This window comes from Gymnodraco acuticeps, unplaced genomic scaffold (genome assembly GCF_902827175.1).
Source record: "Gymnodraco acuticeps unplaced genomic scaffold, fGymAcu1.1, whole genome shotgun sequence".
Lineage (NCBI taxonomy): Eukaryota > Metazoa > Chordata > Actinopteri > Perciformes > Bathydraconidae > Gymnodraco > Gymnodraco acuticeps.
In genome coordinates this window covers 1,412,775-1,433,417 of record NW_022989750.1, presented here as the reverse complement: position 1 = coordinate 1,433,417, position 20,643 = coordinate 1,412,775, and the positions used below count along the sequence as shown (strand labels likewise).

General features: G+C 41.4%; 1 protein-coding gene across 1 annotated transcript in view; it reads right to left on the bottom strand.

Moving 5' to 3' along the window:
- Positions 1 to 36: 36 nt before the first annotated feature.
- The window catches only part of adamts10 (ADAM metallopeptidase with thrombospondin type 1 motif, 10), a 55,928-nt gene continuing 35,321 nt past the window's right edge, over positions 37 to 20,643 (bottom strand). The window contains 13 exon segments of the mRNA XM_034209601.1: positions 37 to 2,873; positions 5,564 to 5,729; positions 5,812 to 5,847; positions 5,849 to 5,989; positions 6,543 to 6,747; positions 7,113 to 7,242; positions 7,928 to 8,054; positions 8,141 to 8,304; positions 8,636 to 8,716; positions 14,225 to 14,348; positions 16,635 to 16,768; positions 19,194 to 19,296; positions 19,808 to 19,871. Coding sequence (XP_034065492.1) covers positions 2,764 to 2,873; positions 5,564 to 5,729; positions 5,812 to 5,847; positions 5,849 to 5,989; positions 6,543 to 6,747; positions 7,113 to 7,242; positions 7,928 to 8,054; positions 8,141 to 8,304; positions 8,636 to 8,716; positions 14,225 to 14,348; positions 16,635 to 16,768; positions 19,194 to 19,296; positions 19,808 to 19,871 — 1,585 coding nt within the window. The 3' untranslated portion in view covers positions 37 to 2,763.

Below are 20,643 nucleotides of genomic sequence, written 5' to 3'. Positions count from 1 at the left end.
CAAGTACATTGAGGGCAGAAATATCAAATGACCACATTTCTTCTTTTTTTTTGAATGAACAATGCACCATGTTTAATCAATTTAATATTTACTTTTAAAAGGATGTACATGGAGGACAAATGGATTCATAACCTATAGTATTCAACAACATACAGTACATGTCATGGTATAATTAGCATGTGACAAAACAAAACAACAAATACCGGTATTGTCCCTCTTATTAACTCGGATAAAACAGGCTCGTTTCTCAGTGTGAACCTTCATATTAGGCACAGGTAGCAACAGAAATCGCTACAAACGGGTTATGTTCATTCCTGAACCAAATATTTATGGGGGGGGACAATCTGAGAAACCAAATGTTTTTTTAAATGCTGCCAAAATAGGTTTTATTATAAGGCTCAAATTGTTAAGAGCTTGGGAATGCCAATATCTTGTACAGTGGCCCTTTAGAAATTGTTACAGTATTTGAAATAAGTTTATGATCTGCAAGGTGAGCTACATTTGGAGATTTTGAGGCATTACTGGCCACTTTAACAAAGTCAGGGAGTGTAAATTAAACTTTTATATTCCGACACCAATGAACAAAAAAGCCAAATGTGGTACCCACCTATTACAACTCTGAATATTGGTATTATTACAAAAACATTTAAAAGCACAATTGTTAAAATGATAGAAACGACAACAACAGTGAACTTATAGCACCAATCCAAACCAAAGCACCACAAGAAAAAAGGAAAGGAACAGCATCGCAGCAAATCCTCAAAGACAAACTGTAGATTCTATAATGAAATGATGAGACATGTGTTAAACAGAGCTGCTTTCAGAGCACAGTGGACGTCACAGTGATGACACAGCATTTCTGACAGTTTTAAGGATAAAGAAACAGCTGAAACTGCATTAAAAAAAAAAAAATACGTCATTAAGATTAGGGCAGCAAAAATGTGGGTCAGGTGATTAGTTTCCTTTAGAACAGCAGTAAAACAGTGACCTTTAGGGTGCAATGGTCACAATACTATCTTTAGAAGGACAAGCTGACAGGTTTCCTTTTAATATTTTAGCATCCAGCTCATACAGTTAGTGTAATTCGATAAATCAGTTATAACTGATTTCTTTCAATATATGAAATGAGGATGATAATGGTTTCTTTAAAAAGCTTTGGATTGAGTTTTCACAGTTAGCTGTCTTGCTTGACTTGGTTCATTCATTGTATATTTGTTTCTACTGCAGGTAACTATTTTTAATGAAAAAGCTCAGAAAACCCCAGTGAGAACGTCTTATCTTAGCATTAAACAGCAGAAACGCAGTAAGTGAGTAGCTTGTGAACATAGTGGATCATTGAGCAGCTAAAGGGTCAGATATTTCCCTCCGGATTTGGAGACCTAAAACAGAACTAAAAAAAGAGTCAATATTGGTCTTAAACTTGTCTGGTGGGCAGAAATAAGCAACTGGTGGCTAACATGTTCACCTATTAACATAACAATTGCTATGTCAATGTTGCTTATGCTGTCCCCATGTGGTCAAACGAAATCACCTATTATCACCCTAATTTAAGATGGCTGTAGTTTTTTTTTTAATGTGGCAGAAATCTTTTCATAGGGACATAAATGATGGTTTCAAACAGTCCTTAATTCATCATATCTGTGCCACAAAGACATCTGATATTTTACGGGTGAATTAATCCATCCTCAAATTAGCACTAATACTATAAAATGCAGTTTGAAAGTAAGTGCGGTCAGATGTCTTCACTCCTCCCTCTGGGCCTGTTCTTGCTGGCAGAGCTCATTCTACGGTGTCTCACTGTGATCTGAACATTGCACTAACAATAAAAGTTACTGCACAAGCCCCACAGTCGGCAGCCACAAAATAACATCCTATAATCTGAAAATGTCCTGTCTCACATCATCAAATAGTGAAGGTAGAGTCACTGTTTGCCCCGTGCAGCTCTGTTTTACTGTATAGGTGATAACATTTTTAGCAAACTTTTCAAAATGGCAAGACTACGGCTGGTTCACTGCAATGACACATCTATAGCTTTCACAAATACAAATTAAAACAAACAAAACACACAAATCCTCTGACTGTTGACACTTTGCAAATCAAACTCTGCTCATACTTCAGCTACATAACAGCCAGGACTTTATGAATACGTTGATCTGGCGTTAAACAATGGCATTTAAACAATGTGGTCAGGTAACAACTGTTATGTAATGATAACATAGAAACAGATCTTTCATTTTATAGCACGAGATATTCTTTTTCATGAGGGAAGATATCAGGAAAAATCATGTTCTTTACAAAGTGGATTTCTTTTAAACTCGTAACAAAACAAAAATCACCTGTTAAGATACAGGTTTTAAGAGAGTACGGTGACCAGGCCTGCGGCCAAAGAAAAATATAGTAGCACCAAAATATTACAACAGAGGGATCATAGAAAGACAGACGATGGAGGGAAGTTACTCACTCTCTCACTCTCTTTCTCTCTCTCTCTCTCTGTGTCTCTCTGTCTGCGGGGTTCAGCAGCCCCCCCCCCCCCCCCTCCCTCCAGTGGAATGTAAAACTCAGCCAGGGCTGTTTCGGCCCAGCTCGGCTCGGAGAGGTTTGTGCTGGATTCTGGCTGAAAGAAAAGGTCCCTCTTTAACAGTAACGGGACTAGATGTTCGCTCGACAGCGTCCCAGTTGTGAGGGCTGCTGTAAAAGGCTCAGTGGGAGGGGGTCAGGCTACTGTGAGAGTACAGGGCCCAGAGAATGGAGGCTGTGTCCAGGTCAGTGTCCCTGGCACGTCTTGCAGCACATTTGTCTGAAATATGGCCGGCTGCAGAACTTGAACCTGAGCACCAGGGGGCAGTAGGCCACAGTGTTCACATCTTTACACTCTGCGGGGAAGACAAACATGAAGCAGTTAGTAATTAATGCATGGAAATTACATTTTATTATTAAGAATTAAATGTAAGAATGTTATCACTTATATTGTTCAGACTTATACATCTTGTGCTTGATGGAATCAGGCTCAATGTGATAAGAAATGTACAATTTAAAGATCTCCTATCATGCTATTGTTAGGCATATATTATGAGTCTCCGATATAAAATATATAAAAAACATGTCTATGATGTGTTTTGCTCAAAATACCAAACAGATCATGCATTTTAGACATCCCTCATATCCCTCTGTTCCAGCCCTGTTAGAGAAATTAAGCTTAGCGCAAGTTCAATCAGGAAGACCAATATCCTATGTCTGTTACACGTCATTTCAATGCTCTCTCAATAAGTGACCGGGGGCGTCACTCCCCAGCTAACCAATCACTTCACCCCATTTTCACAAGCCTATCATTGCACCCGCTAACCCCTTTAAATCTGCTCTTCCCTCTCCGTCAGCTGTCATTTCAGGTGACAACGTGCAACCCTCCTCCACCCCTTGGCCTCCTGTCTCCTCATACAGGGCCAAGCTAAAACCTTCTCCCTTCAGACCGGACCGAACTACTTATCACCACCACCAGTGTCTAGACCCCGGGGGGTTTCATCGGGGCGGTTTTTCCCCTCCTGAATGATTATCCTGCAAACCGGGGCCTAATCGCCAAACACCATTTCATTCACTCGTTATAATCTGTCAATCACTATTTCATTCATATTATGTGTCCCGGTAATAAACATGTATTTCATACATCACGTCAGTGGCGTAGCCACCATAGGGCCAGGGTGGGCCCAGGCCCACCCAATTTACTCATTGGCCCACCCTGAGAAAGCTTTTGTGTCATTTAAAAATTTAAAAATTATTTTATTATTATTATAAAAAAATGTATTCACCCATTGAGAATATCCAAGCATTCAAAGTGAAATTCAAGTGAACAAATATCGAGTTTAATTAATGTTGTATGTGCTTTGTCCTCTGAACCTATGTGCTTTGTCCTCTGAACCGAACTCATTTACGGTAAAAACTGATCGTTGGTTCCGGCGCGCGCCATAATAAAGTGAGAGAGGCAGAGAGCTGCCTGCAAAATAAATGATGGCTCAAAGTTCACTAATGAACTTTGGTTTAAAAAAAAAAAAAAAAGCCAGACTCCAAGAAGATACCCCACTGCCCTCATCTAGCAGCGATCTATACGATCATTTTCTGATAACGATGAAATAGCCCCGCCTCCCTCTCCTGCTGCTGGGCTGTCAGAAGAAAGAAAATGTTAACGGAAACTCTGCCGCACGGTTCCCTCGTCCCTTGGAAGAGGCGGAGAGGTGGGTGTTTTTCATCTGCTGGAGAGATATACACAGGGTTGGGTTGTAACGGAATACATGTAACGGTGTTACGTAATCAGAATACAAAAATCAAGTGTATTCAGCTGGCGTTACATTTGAAAAACGAGTAATCTGATTACAGTTACTTTCGTAAACCTGAAGTGAATACATTTTGGAATACTTATTGGAGGAAAAGTTTCCTCACAAAATGTAATATTCATTACTAGCAGAACTGTGTGCACACTGCACGGCGCTGCAGCATGTCTGTGAGGCCCCGCCCCCGCACGCAGATGAGAGAGAGAGATCTCTTTTAAAATATATTGAAAGTTAGAAACGGAGATGGTTAGATAAAATGTGCAAGATAACGTTTATGTAGCATTTCTTTATTGTCGAAATGATGACATTTATAACGGGATCAAATCAAAGTGAATGGCCTGCTGCTGCTGAATGCATGGGGCAAGTGACTGGAAACAGTTTTAAAAGTTATTACATCGTTTCAGATAATAATAATACATAATAATGATAATTCATTCTATTTAGGGGCGCCTTTCAAAGCACCCAAGGACACCTTACAATTCATAACATATTCTAAGGAAAGGTTTTAAGACAGTACAAAGAATGCAGTCCGGGTGATGTTTTTTATGTGGGGTGCAGATGAGAGAGCTGTCCAGAATGACACCAAGATGTTGTGTTTGTGCTCTTGATAAGCCATTAAAACAGTAAAATACGTGTCTCCTGTTCACCAAAACATACCCATCTGTTATGGAAAAAGAAAGTATTCCAAAAGTATTCTAAAAGTAATCTGCCACCGGTACCAGCGGGGATTGTTGTTAGCTTCTGATGCGCAGAAGAAAAATCTGGCCCACCCTATTTTTTACAGGCCCACCCTAAAGTACATTTCTGCCTACGCTACTGCATCACATCTCTCCTGATTGAAATGCTGTTTCTGGGTCTAAAGCTTTAATAAAAGAAAAACAATTATGCTGAGTATCTGATCAGGAGAATTCTACCCAGAAACTCTAAATGCTAAATGCTGCCGTGATTAATCGCCATATCATGTTCAAAAACACATTAAGGATTATTTCTGAAACATTCTGTACCCCCGTTTTTTAAGATGTGGGTACGGAGGAAAAGAGAGAGGGTTTTGTTTTCTGACACTTAGTGAGTTACCTGACACACCGGGGACACGTATTTATGTATACAAGACATAGAGAAGTGCATTATAGGAGACCTTTAAAATAAAAAAATTAAAAACTATATTTTTAATTTTAGCAGTAAATCTTTCTATAATGTTTTTTCTATGGCACATGAAGAGCAGCGATGATTTGACCTCTGACCTTCAGGGTTGTCTGTGCTGATGGCCAGATTGAGGTCACATTTGCTCTTGCACTGCTGCATGGCTGCGGGCCGCTGATGTTCCAGACACTCATTGGACGGCTGGCCGGTGGGAGTCAGACACTGCACCATGCGTTTCTCCTGACCCAGACCACACCTGGCAGAACACTAACACATTGGGGATCATCTTTAAGTCAAAATACTACAAAATACTGAATATTAAAAAGACTGAAGCAAAAGCCTGTCTTACCTCTCCCCAGGGACCGGTCACCCAGTGAGGGGGGGGGGCAGCGCTGCAGGTTACAGCGCACCCTGGAGGTCGGTCGGCCATGTTTGGGGCACTTGGACTCTGGCAGGTTGTCTCCGCTCTCCCCGCTCTTACACAATACCACACGGTGCCTGTAGCCAGGACCACAGCTGGGCGTACACTGTGAACAGAGGGGTTGATGAAGGGACAGGGATTTGGAGTCGATGGGAGGGTGCAACAGCGGGTCATTGCAATCAAAAATCATGCGAAAGAAGCTTTTGTAATCCACTCAGAAGAGAGCAGCTGCTCTATTGGAAACAAAGTCAAGAGCCTGATCAGTTCCTGGAAAGTTCACTGACAAATTCCTTTTCTGTGTGTGTCATTGCTAAATTACACAAACACCAGATAAAAGCTGAAACCAGCAGATCTTAAAAATATATTTTACAAGTCTGCAAAGGCATAAAAGAGATATTTAAACTCCTACTGTCTCCCCAAAACTAAGGTTCAACATTAAAAACATGTGAGGGATTCCCCACATGACAAATGTAACAATATTATGTTTTTTAAGAATGCAACAACTGTAATGTTGTGGTCTGCTCTGCGATTCTGTTGCATATTGCATGGCTTTACTCTCTTGCGCTGATGTCTACGTTTCTAAGGTTTCAACTGGACAAACTTCATATAAGAGAAAGATTTAAATGCTACTAAAACATGTAAGATTGAATGCCTGTTACCTCTGACCAGTCCAGGGCCAGCCACTCTGGGGGGCAGCTGTGGTTGCTGCAGGGCTCAGTGAGAGGAGGCCGCGGCGTCGCACAGGCGGAGTCGTCCAGGACCTTCTCCTCCGTCACAGAGAGCCGCCTTTTACAGAACACCTCCCGGGTACGCAGGCCGCTGTTACAGCTGCGACTGCACTCCGTCCAATCTCCTGTCCACCAGCTACAGCAGAGAGGGAGCTTTTTGTTTACATTTTCCTTATTGCATTGCATAATATAGTGAAGACATGATACTGATACAATTACAATACACAAATACGTGTTTATGAACGGTTAACACTTAATAAAGACAACATTTTAAGTACCTTAAAGGAAATCTGACAAAAAAGGAGTCTAATCCTGAATTAAGATAAAATATGCGTCTTATGAGGAGTTATTTCACCGTCAAAAGAGTGATTGTAGAATGAACCCTGAACAATCACACAAATATTCAAATGCTTTTATCAGGTAAAAAGTTCTGAACAAATCCTGAGAAATATGTATTTCTATTTCACATGAAGAAAGTCTTATCAGCAGGAGACTACTCACGATGGGGAGCATGGCTCAGTGTTGCAGGATCTTTTCCTCTCTTTAGGTTTGATCTTCTTGTCACAGAAGTGATTGTAGACGACTGAATGATGTGCCTGCTTCCTACACACCACCTGCTGTGTCTGCACACCTGCGACAACATGACACACATAGGCATTATAAAGTGAGTGGATATGTTAGCATCACCATGTTAGTTGTTTTGAACCCTGCCACAGTGCTGAGATTAGTTATGTGGGAAAGGCCCGGGTAATCCAAGATCTATGATAGTGCTAGCAAAGCTTCAGTATGGAAAACAATGTGAAAAAAAATCTGGTCTAACAGCATTTTTTTATCTCTTACTTCCACTCAGTTTATTGCCATCGACAGTGTTGCCTTAGTGTTGATGTAAAACTGTCATTCATAAAAAAGTGACACAATTTAACAGGCTGTCTCCTTTAGGATTCCATTTACTTCTCAGAGGAGAACATTAGTTCGTAAACTAAAAAAGGTCAGTGAGGGAAAAGGAGATTAGCAATGTGTGATATCTCCAATCTCAGAGTCGGTGATCTGCCCAAATGCCTCAATAGGGACTCTACTTTTTTTGCCCTTTTACCCTTAACTTTTATGTGACATTGGACACTTACAGTATGAATGGGTTTAATCCTGTGTGTGTGTGTGTGTGTGTGTGTGTGTGTGTGTGTGTGTGTGTGTGTGTGTGTGTGTGTGTGTGTGGTGTGTGTGTGTGTGTGTGTGTGTGTGTGTGTGTGTGTGTGTGTGTGTGTGTGTGTGTGTGTGTGTGTGTGTGTGTGTGTGTGTGTGTGTGTGTGTGTGTGTACCTCCAGCGCAGAGGGCTGAGCAGCGGGACCAGGAGGTGTAGTGCCAGGCAAAGCCCGTCAGAGGTTCCCTGTTCATCGGGGGGTTGAAGCGATAGTGGACCCCCGGGTTCTCCTCACGCACCAGCACCTGAACATTCAAACGTTTAAAATACATGATGGTTAAACTTTTTCAAGATCCCAATTTGTTAACACGGAATTTTGATCCATTCTTACCATGACAATCAGGGTCATGTTTGTTGGCCCCAGAGCTTCAAGAGTTTCTGGTCCGTCAGTGGGCCGCCTGTAGTGGAAGATGGTCCCGCCGACATCAAAACTACGCGGCGTGTCAATGGTCAGCTTCCCATTGATGAAGTACTGGTCCCCTTTACTCTTTAGCACTGGGAACCAGAGGAGAGGGACAATACGAAGGAAGACATAAATGATAGGAAGGCAGGAGTATTCAGAGTAAAGTTAAGACATTCAGATAAAAACCTATAACGATTCCTGATCATTTTATCATCATTTTATTTTGCTTATATTCTGTTTATTTGCATGCTTTACAACTTTGGATTTCACCTGCTGTAAAACAATTTCCTTTTGGATAAATTAAGTACTTTGCTTAGTATTTTAACAGCTTTGTAGTTTTCTATCATAGATATTATGTATATTTCTCTAACTCATCACATGTACAGGCAATAACACTAAACATAAGCTTGAATATAATCTTACCAAGGTAGTTGAGGGAGATGTTGAGCTCTTGTATGTGGATGAACACTGAGCCTTTAGGAATTCTGACCACTTCTTCATAACCTGAGACACACAAAGTCAAAAAGCTAAAGAAGGGGATAACAATGCATAAGCAGTTTTAAGCTCTGCGGGACGCCAATGGACTAAGCAGAGGCTTCAGATTCCAGCTGCATTCCTGGGCAGCCGGCCTCAGCTCGGCTCTCTGCTAGAGAAAGAACCGAGCCAAGAGCCGGCTTCTCCCCTCTTCATCTCGTCCTGCCATCTGGTTTAGTCTCTTGTCCTTTTTCTTTTTACGCTCATCTCACCTCTGCAGAGAAAACCAACCTTTTACAGTCAGTGCAGCCCTGTAAATAACTGTAGGCACACAAAAATAATAAAAACGAATTCAATGATTCCTTCCAAAGCTGTGACCACAAAAGGAGAGGTTTGGCTTGTGACCTCCCTATGGAGCTCTGCAGGTCGGATTGACCCTGCTCTGGGTTTCTGGATGGAGGCGACAAAGGTTAGAGCAACAGATTTGGAGTTTGATGGCCACAAAGACTGGGAGAGCAAAAGTGTGAGAAAGGTTTGATCTGTTAATAATTGGGAACCTGTGTGGTACACTTTACTGCCTACCAGAGACACAGGCTGGACAGATGGAAATAGTTTTTAAGAGACATTGTTGGATTGGAGCCAAGAGCACAGAGAATAGACTAAATATTGCATTGTCTATCAAAAAAGTCATTTATGTCCTTTTCCCTCCATTTTAAAGTGTAGGTTCAATGGCTTAATCCCAGACCACATTGAAATGCCTTGAGCAGAGAGGAGAAGCATTGGCTAAAGGCTTTGGGAGTTCAGCGTAATCAAAAGCTTGTTATAGACATGACTAAGTGATTCAGAAATCTTTCTGTATCCAGAATAAACCTCCAGAGATGTTTGACTGGCTCTGGAGTTTCAGTTTGCCTTGAGATGAAAACAAGCTGTACGGAAGTTGTGACCAAGTCCCTACTTTTAGGACTTCTGACAGGTTAGTCAAATGTAAACTTAAGTGACCTCTTTTTACTTAAGTTTGTATTGGCAAACATTGTAATTAGATGGCCAAACCTATAGACACTACTATCTTTTCAGCTTGGACCCTGACTTCAACATCAGCTAACACCTTTGGGATAAATGAAAGCCAGGCCTCATTGCCTAACACCACTGTGGACATCACTGATGCTTTTGCAACTCAAGGGGAGAAAATCCCAGCAGCCAGGTTTCAAAATCTTGAGGGGAAAGCCGTCCCAGAAGCTGTTATAGCAGCACATTAATAACCATTGTTTTGGAATGAACCAAGACTCGCAAAACCAAACAGATGCATATTGTCTTTGTTAAAAAAACCTTAAATCTATATTTGGCGCTTTTGCTTTAAGTTTGCACTGGTGGCAACAACTGCAATGCATGCTGGGACTGCAGCTGATTAAAGGAGCACTTCACTGTTTTAGGACATCAGTGTAATTGACACGAGGAATACAGGTAAACCTGTAAAACTCCCTTTAATAAAAACACTGACCGTAAATACTATCCCCAGATCATGAAACACGTGACTCAGCAACCTACACTTTGACTTCAGCTCTCCTAATGGATTTTTTTTAAGGGTAACAGTAATGTCAGATATTTGGCACATAGTTGCGACCTCAGCTGGGGTTGACCGGCTGGCCTGACCACTGCGGTGCAGAGCACAGCTGCCGGCTCAGGGTGCGTCCCTTCCGAGGAATCCTGGAAGGGGGTGAGTTGACAGTTGGGTGAGAAACTCTGAAGTCGGTGTTGCGGGGAGAAATGAAACCCAGAATAGATCCAAAAGCAGCTGGACCTCAAGCCACACTGGTCCGACCTCACCTAAATCTGCCTGCCACGTGTCCCTGGGTAGCTGCTGGATAAATATATGTATGCAAATACAGCGTATGGTATTGTATATGCGTATATTTATGGGTTAAGAGTTTTTCAGGGAGTATTTTTACTTCTCCGAATTTATTTTGTCAAATTCTACTTAGTAACCCATGCTGGCCTTTACTTAAATCGTAACCCTGATTGACCTTAGAGCTGTTTTGCCACTTAATTGTACAACAATGTATTCAATTGACTCTATAACCATGCACTGATAAGCAACTTGGCTCTTTAATGGTTTATATTTTTGACGGACATGTTTTTGTAAGAATTCAGGGCCCTTTATCTTTCTCTTTGTATAAGATTACCATTGGTCATGTCATTGGTGGACGTATTACATTGTTTATATGCAGATAATATACAATTATATCTTCCTGTCAACCCTATTCTAAGTCTATATTTACAGACAATGAGACAGTTGAACTAACAACTACTATAGAGCAATTTATAGTCGTTGGTTATTATGTAACACAATAATAAGAAATGTCATGAAGAAACTAATGTACACAAAGATGGATAAGACTAGCGATTGTTATTATCTGTAATGCCAACTTTAAGCCTGGGCTGCGTCAACTGTAAATGGTCGGATATACACATAATTGATCTCCTAGCAGAGCAGGTGCTGAAACAAATGATTCTCCTGCAGCTTTGTAGCGTTCATCTAACGCATGGCTGTAACAGTATGCTGCTGTGGACAGAGGTTGCATGTGAACAGACAATTACAGTGGGGCAAAAAAGTATTTTGTCAGTCACCAAGTTATCCCACTTAAAAAGATGAGAGAGGCCTGTAATTTTCATATAGGTACACTTCAACTATGAGAGACAGAATGGGGGGAAAGAATCCAGGAAATCACATCGTAGGATTTTTAATGAATTAATTGGTAAATTCCTCATTCATTTGGTCACCTACAAACAAACAAGATTTCTGGCTCTCACAGACCTGTAACTTCTTCTTTAAGAGCCTCCTCTGTCCTCCTCTGTCCTCCACTCGTTAACTGTATTAATGGCACTTGTTTGAACTCGTTATCAGTATAAAAGACACCTGTCCACAACCTCAAACAGTCACACTCCAAACTCCACTATGGCCAAGACCAAAGAGCTGTTAAAGGACACCAGAAACAAAATTGTAGACCTGCACCAGGCTGGGAAGACTGAATCTGCAATAGGTAAGCAGCTTTGTGTGAATAAATCAACTGTGGGAGCAATTATTAGAAAATGGAAGACATACAAGACCACTGATAATCTCCCTCGATCTGGGGCTCCACGCAAGATCTCACCCCGTGGGGTCAAAATGATCACAAGAACGGTGAGCAAAAATCCCAGAACCACACAGGGGGACCTAGTCAATGACCTGCAGAGAGCTGGGACCAAAGTAACAAAGGCTACCATCAGTAACACACTACGCCGCCAGGGACTCAAATCCTGCAGTGCCAGACGTGTCCCCCTGCTTAAGCCAGTACATGTCCAGGCCCGTCTGAAGTTTGCTAGAGAGCATTTAGATGATCCAGAAGAGGATTGGGAGAATGTCATATGGTCAGTGTTGAGACTAACGCGTCACAAAGTAACGCGTTACTGTAACGTCGTTATTTTTGGTAGTAACTAGTACTCTAACGCATTACTTTTTAAATTCAGTAACTCAGTTACCGTTACTACATGGTGCGTTACTCCGTTACTGCGTTAGTTTTTTTATATAGTCAACAGCCAGGCGAACAGAGATGAGAACTGTACTTAAGTACAGTACTTGAGTAAATGTACTTAGATACTTCCTGTGTCACATGCGGAGACGGGCTGTGGGCGTGTTTGTGTTGTTTACTAACAAGACTATCATGGCGGCGGCGGAGCTCAAGTCTAGTTTCTCCACCTGGAGATATTCTCACTATTTCACTTTTGTTGAGCACAAAGAAAAGAAAGTTTCTGTTAAATGTAAGTTATGTCCTGGCGGGTCAAAGAGCCTATCTACTGCCCAAACCAGTCATTCAAATCTCTTAAAACATCTGCAAAAACAACATGCTGGGACGAAGCTAGTAACTAAGACCGGCACAGACCCAGACTCAGCCGACGCCACTCCACCTCCACCTAAGCAACAGCGGCTGGATTTTAACCAAGGGACTGCTAGCCAGGGAAAAGTCGATAAAGCCATTGCACGGTATGTTGTAGAACACATGCAGGCTATTGCTACAGTGGAGTCACCCGCTTTCAGGGAGATAGTTAGCAAGATAGCATGTCCGGGCGGCACACGGCATATGGGACGGAACACTTTTTCCAACTACCTGGAGAAAGAATATACAAAAATGGAAAGCCAGCTAATATCGATGCAATCCAGATTGCATATAATGCATGTCAAGTTGATCAACAGATTGTATTATTCTCCAATGCAATAACAGTACTGAAATGAAGGCTATAAGGGCATTAATGGGAGCCCTTTTTTTAAGTAACTAAAACATTACTTTTCACAGTAACGCATTACTTTTTGGTGTAAGTAATCAGTAAAGTAACTGAGTTACTTTTGAAATGAAGTAACTAGTAATGGTAACTAGTTACTGGTTTTCAGTAACTAGCACAACACTGCATATGGTCAGATGAAACCAAAATAGAACTTTTTGGTAAAAACTCAACTAGACGTGTTTGGAGGAGAAAGAATGCTGAGTTGCATCCAAAGAACATCATACCTACTGTGAAACATGGGGGTGGGAACATCATGCTTTGGGGCTGTTTTTCTGCAAAGGGACCAGGACAACTGATCCGTGTAAAGGAAATAATGAATGGGGCCATGTATCGTGAGATTTTGAGTGACAACCTCCTTTCATCAGCAAGGGCATTGAAGATGAAACGTGGCTGGGTCTTTCAGCATGACAATGATCCCAAACACACCGCCCGGGCAACGAAGGAGTGGCTTCGTAAGAAGCATTTCAAGGTCCTGGAGTGGCCTAGCCAGTCTCCAGATCTCAACCCCATAGAAAATCTTTGGAGGGAGTTGAAAGTCCGTGTTGCCCAGCGACAGCCCCAAAACATCACTGCTCTAGAGGAGATCTGCATGGAGGAATGGGCCAAAATACCAGCAACAGTGTGTGAAAACCTTGTGAAGACTTACAGAAAACGTTTGACCTCTGTCATTGCCAACAAAGGGTATATAACAAAGTATTGAGATGAACTTTTGTTATTGACCAAATACTTATTTTCCACCATAATTTGCAAATAAATTCTTTAAAAATCAGACAATGTGATTTTCTGGATTTTTTTTCTTATTTTGTCTCTCATAGTTGAGGTATACCTAGGATGAAAATTACAGGCCTCTCATCTTTTTAAGTGGGAGAACTTGCACAATTGGTGGCTGACTAAATACTTTTTTGCCCCACTGTATGTGATACACTTTCAATGTCTGGGGTATCCTAACTCACATGGCAAGGCAGCTTTCCAAGATGCATTTACAGTCCAGAGCATTCAAATCCAAATGTTGATTGTGCACAAAACGAATAGAATGAATAACTTCTCACGGTAAATGCATCCCGTTCATTTAATCTGAATCTCAGGAGCAGAGGTATTTCAATATTTATCAAATCTTCCCTCGGCCATGAAATCATCTTAATCTATATGTGCAGAAATCTCCGTGGCAGCATTTTAAAAAATGTATGAGTTGGCTGGTGCTTGAGTGTTTGAGTTCTGTACCTCCTTCGGGCAGCGAGTCGTTGAAGAGTCCCTCCACAGAGTCACAGCTGCTGCCGTCCCCTCCGCAGATCCGGCAGCGATCCTCGCGCACGTCCGAGCCGAGGACTCGATCACAGCCTACGTGCTGCAAGAAGGGAGAAACAAGTGAGCTAAAGGGTCAGTCAGGGTCATGGGGCACAGTCAGTAAGTGGAGAGGTGTCGGGGGCCGGGCTGAGGGATTACCTCTAATGTCTTCAAGACCACTTTTCCAAAACACAGAATTATCAGATGGTAAGACCAGATGTGTTTTTTGATCCTGTGTAGACTTAATGCTCTGAGGTTGCTAAACTCATAGCTGTCGACATAAATAAGTTTCATGATGAGTGAAGCAGGTGGTTTCACTCAAACTCTTTAACAGGGAACCAAACCTAAACAAAAGGGTAGACAATGAATGGTAACAGCGCTCACACTCATATATTCATATGGCAGTTGTTTATTGTAGAGAGGGATAATGAGACTTATGTTTATTATTACTTTTACACTGATTAGATCACATTTCAAAACTAAAGCCAGGGTTGAAACTGAGATTCAACTCATGGGTATCGGCTGGTGGCTTTTTATTGTTGGTAGAAAGACGTTTTTAAACATAAAGGTCTCTAGACTATTAGAAGGCTTATATATATGGGTTTTTGTGATGCTGAAATATATGCTTTAAAAAATGAACTTCCACACCACAATTAATGAACAAAAAGTGTAGGGATGTTGTGGTTTGTATTCATTAAACTAAAGTGTAAAGTCACTACAGACTCCACCTAAAATGTTAGCATATATTTAACTTTGCATTTGGTTTGGCATTTACTGCATACTAGAACCATCTTTTTGATTCATATCAGATATATGCTAAATATGTTTATAGAGAGTTATACAAAGTAAATACTTTGAAAGCAAACAGAGTTTTTTAATGAGGTTTTTTGACAAAATACCGAGCACGGTTAATAGGTGCTCATTTATATTTATGTGCATTTTTTCCCCTTCTTTAATACAAATGACCATAAAACAAATCCCACCTCTTAACTTAAGAGCTCTACTTCACTCGTCTCTCGAAGCCTTATAACAACAGGTGCAGTCCAGGAGTCAACTGAAAGCTGTGCCACATGTTAGCAGAACACCATTATCATACATGTAGTAAATCTGGCCCTGTATATTTTGTCCAAGAGAAAAGGTGCTCTGACTCATGTGCCTTTCGTCTGCAGCAGCAGATTTTGTACAACTAGATCTGTTCTCGGGTCCTTTTCCTATCTCCAACACTTCATTCTGTTTCTACAGTCTTATCATTGTCAGACCGCAATCAGAAAACTGAAACCAAAAAGAAGATATTTATCCTTAGTGTTTTTTAAGTTAGATTGTCATTTAAAATGTGTATATAAAACATATGACAGATGACATGATGGAGAAGAATAATGGGAAGTATGACCGAGTGGAATAAGTCAGAAGAAAAGTGGAGTAAACTAAAACAGGGGTAGGAATGGATGAAGAGAGTCAGAAAGGAGAAGAGAAAAAGAGAAAGAGAACAACTGCAGTGAATAAAGCGTGCCTGCAGTGCAGACAGACTAATAGCTGAGCAGGAGGGTCACTGAGTTCTTTCAGATCAGAACAGAGCAAAGCATGGGGGAAATCAGAGAGATCGGTGCAGGAGGAGAGAACAGAGAGGAGATGTTGATAAACAAAACTCTCCTCTTGGATGAGTTCAGCCTCCCTTACATAACCTTTGAGACCCGTCAATAAGCCAGATCATGGGGGGTAAGAGCCAGGACAAAGGGAGGTGAAAACTATTTGTGTTGGCACTCGGACAACCACAAGACAACACGCTGGAAATCAGGATTTTTTTCTTTCTTCTGTCCTCACATTTTTTCCTTTTCCATCGAAAGATTCAACTTTTGGAAAATGCTACATCCACAATAAACAACAAGTGGATCAATTTTAGCTGCACGCTATTACCATTCATTTGGTCTACATCCCTTAACAAATGGACCATGAGGCTGCCAAAACGGGTTCCAGGAACCTTTTGGGCCTCTAGGTGGTCTTCACTTTAAGATGAGCAGCTAGATGTTTTGTTTTCATTAACAGCCGAGATTAAGAGAGAGCATTGGTTGATGGGAATGGGAGATCACTGCCAAAGTTAAAACAATTTCTCAGTTAAGCAGCTGATTATGATGATCGTCCGCAGTCATTGTTTAGACAACACAGTGGCGGCAATCCAGGGTTTGGAGAGCGAGTATAAACAACATTATCTCATTCGTTTGTTGATCCTCTATTCTGCTGCTTCAGCTTCAACTGTCTGCTCATATGCAGATGTCTAATGGCTCTAATTTATTTCAATTAAACGCTTACATGAAGACTTACAAACACACACGGAAAAGCCTTATCTCACCTTACACTCTCCATTTACACACACATCCAAAGAGTCGTCTCGGCAAGGCGTGCCGTCCACCACGGCTGGAGCACGCTCCGTGTAGAAGTTGTATCCTTCTGCCAGACAGTTGAGAGAACAAGGCTTCACCCCACCTACACACAGACATACACACAGGGAGCACACCACAGTATCAGTATACCGGATTTATAGCACACAAACATGGACATCAACCCATTCTATTAAAGCTGCATGCACAGGTCCCGATGCAAGTACAATACACATGCACATGTAGTGTATGTCTGCACAAATCTAAATATTATAAACACGCACACGGTCACAGGGGAAAAGTGTTCAATTGAAAGACATGTATTTCAAGATTTCCACAAATGGCACGCACAAGTTCTCTGGCCAAAACGTTCTTTGACGTTCCCTATTTTCTTAGTCTATGCTGTTGTATTGATTTACCAGAATATGAAAATTGAAAGTAAATTGCACCAAATGCCAGGTCCAGACTCTAGTGACAACCCACTTTGTTGTGCACTGGTTTATGTGGGCAAAGGCATACAGTATAGGACAAATGACAGTTCTCCAATACTATAACATAATGAAAAATAGATTATATTTGATACTTTTAGATCCCTTTGATAAGGCTGAAAATGTAAGTTTGATTTAAGAAGTTATCATTTAAATGTTGCTCTTTCAATTTCCATATAGTTATAATTTAAATGTTACTCAAGTCCAGAAAAGCTTATAAATTAAACTTGAGGTGACGTGTATGTAAATGATAAAGCATCAGTATATGGGCTCTATCTCTCTGAGGCACTTCAAATAATATCTTGTATACAGCCCACTGAAGTCCTGTAAAAAGTTAGTCTGAGCTACTGAAAATATGCCAAACAGAGCAGAATTTGAATGAGGCTGATAGAAAAGTTAGTAAGGCAGCACTCAATTCTGCAGCAAGGCCAATTTACCAAAAACGAATTTCCAGTGCTGACCAACAGAGAACAAGTAGCTAAATGTGAATCTATAAATCATTTTGTAACCACCATAATGTTTAGGTCATGTTTGTTATTGTCCAACATGATACATACCAGTGAAAAAGCACATCATACTAAAACAACTTGTGTTTTCAAACCATACAAAATGATATGTACTTATATTTCCAAACAGTTCAAAGATATTTAAAACGTTCCATCATAGAAGACAAATCACTATATTTGTGTTTTTTCAGATCTCTAGTGATTTGTAAATGCTCTGTGACAAAGGATATCCATAACTAAACACAATTCATAACACAAACCCACACAGTTAAGAGTGATTTGCACTTGCAAGACTATACCATATTTTCTCACACACACGCCCACACTAACACACTCTGAGGTCTTGTCTGGCCATGTTGTATATATCCTTCATTCATCCGTGCGGCTCTCCAACAGCTCCACTATTTGAGTGGCTGTTGACAGCGCTGTAGCAGGTACAATATGTACTGGAATGGAGAAAAAGGGAGAGAGAGAATGTACTGAGATGACCTGTAGACGATGAAGTGGTCAGACCATGGAAAACTACAATTCCCATGGTGCCTAGCTTTGGCAGGGCAAGCGCGGCTCGCGGCAGGGTGTGTTTTATGGAGTGTGAAGGTTGAACGTAAAAGCTGTTGGACTGAGAACAGCAATGTGTGACAGCATGTTTGTTAAAAAAAAACAGCTTAAACAACAGACCTTTTTTAATGAACTGTCTTTGGCTGCGTGAGCGGAGAGAGAAAGGCTGCCTCTGTTCTCAATGTCACCAGAGAGAGATTGCATAATGGTGAACTAAATAAAGTGAGAGGAGGAGAGACCAGAGCAGTAAGGACAAAGTCAAAAAGCAAGAAGAAGAAAAGGAAGCTGTCTTCGTGGAATGAGAGGGTAAAAGTGAAAGGAGGTAAGCTGACATGAGAATGTGAGGAGAGTGAGAGGGCTGCAGAGGGGCTGGGCGGTGGGATATGGCCTTAACGCAGGGCAGAGTCTATGGCACTGTTCCTATTTTAACAGCTGCAAGGGATTTCCATTGTAAAATCAGCTGACTTGATGAAAGGAGCACTTGTTGCCTGAAGTTGGATTTTGCTGGCCGGCCATCTCTGTAAGCCATTAGGTTATTGGAGGGATAGATTAAAGGCAGTTATGTCGCTATTTCTCTTTCGCATCCAGCACAGTGCTCATCAGGAGCGAGGAATTCTCGCAAAGCATTTTGGGAATGCATGGCGCTCTGCAGCCAGCATCTGCAGGCCAGACAAGAAGCAGTCTGCAGCTTCAATTCACTTTCACCTCTCTCTCTCTCCATGAACACCCTCAAACGTGTACACACACACACCTTCCAACTCATGACTGCTGATCGTGTCCCGTCAACCCTTGCTTTCAGCCCAAATCTTTCTGTTTTATCTGATTGTGAACCTACTACTGAAACTACTTTAGATTTTCCCTTGAACTCTTATATTTTAAAAGGTGGATGTAAAGCCCAAACAATGAGCTTTAAAACACTCAATAGAGCAGAGGGAGATGTTAAAGGCAAAGAGGTACACACACACAGTTACTTACTCACCCCCTCTGTATGGCTTCCAGGTGTAAAACTTTCCCCGGAAAGGAACACTGTCAAAATCTGCGCACTGAATAACCCGGAAATCCCGAGAGCCTGCAGGGCATTCCTGTAACACACACACACACACACACACACACACACACACACACACACACACACACACACACACACACACACACACACACACACACACACACACACACACACACACACACACACACACACACACACACACACACACACACACACACACACACACACACACACACACACACACACACACACACACACACACACACACACACACACACACACACACACCACACACACACACACACACACACACACACACACACACACACACACACACACACACACACACACACACACACACACACACACACACACACACACACACACACACACACACACACACACACACACACACACACACACACACACACACACACACACACACACACACACACACGTGAAAACACATGCAAGCAGCAGAGTCCCATGCAAAGTACCACACACAAACACATTGAATAAATTATATTCATGTTTTAGATTATAGTATGTTGACCATGACGGCGATGAAGAGCAGCTATACTCACATCAATATTGCAGGACCTGAAGCGCTTTCTCTCCCCCAGACAATATTTTCCACCGATAGTTGGCCTACAACCAAACACAAAGTCAGTCACATCTGAGTACAATTTAAAAGCTCTAACCTCCATCACTTCCCCACACAACACTGGCTCCTGATCCCTGCGTTGTCTGCCTGCATCAGTGTGTTTTCAATCTCACTGTCTGTACCTTTTATTGCTTTATTGTCTATTACAGACTGGCACGACAACACCTCTACATAAAAACATATTTTAAAACGCCAGAGAAGAAATCTCGAGCCAGCACCTCAGCTCAACTTTCAGCAAATTGAACCGAATGGAGCCAAAACAAATGTGCAAATGATTCTCAAAAATGATAAGAAAGAAAACCGTTGGCCTCAGATTTGAATCAATTTATTCTCAGTTTAATCAATTCAAGATGAGGGATATAGTGACTGCGATTCGAAAGCAAGTCTGCCAGTGGTTTGGTGATGACTCATCGGAGTTGTTTTATACACAAAAAAAAGTGGCACTGTAGCCTGTAAATTAATATGAGCCGTGGAGCTTTGTGCTGTGATTTTATATGTTTATAGTAATAAGTGGGTTTATCTGAGTTCTCAAGTGTCCTTTGGCAGGTAAATGATCATTCTTCTATTTCCAAGGTAGCATGAGGCTGTATTGTGACGTATTTTTCTTAAATCGTAAGTGAACACATGTTTAAACCAAGATTCCTCAAAACTTTTAATTATATATATATCAAGAAAGGGTTTTAATTGTATTTCATAACAAGAGGAACTACAAACAGTCTGGAATGTGGATCAGTACTTTCAAGTTGATACTTGACA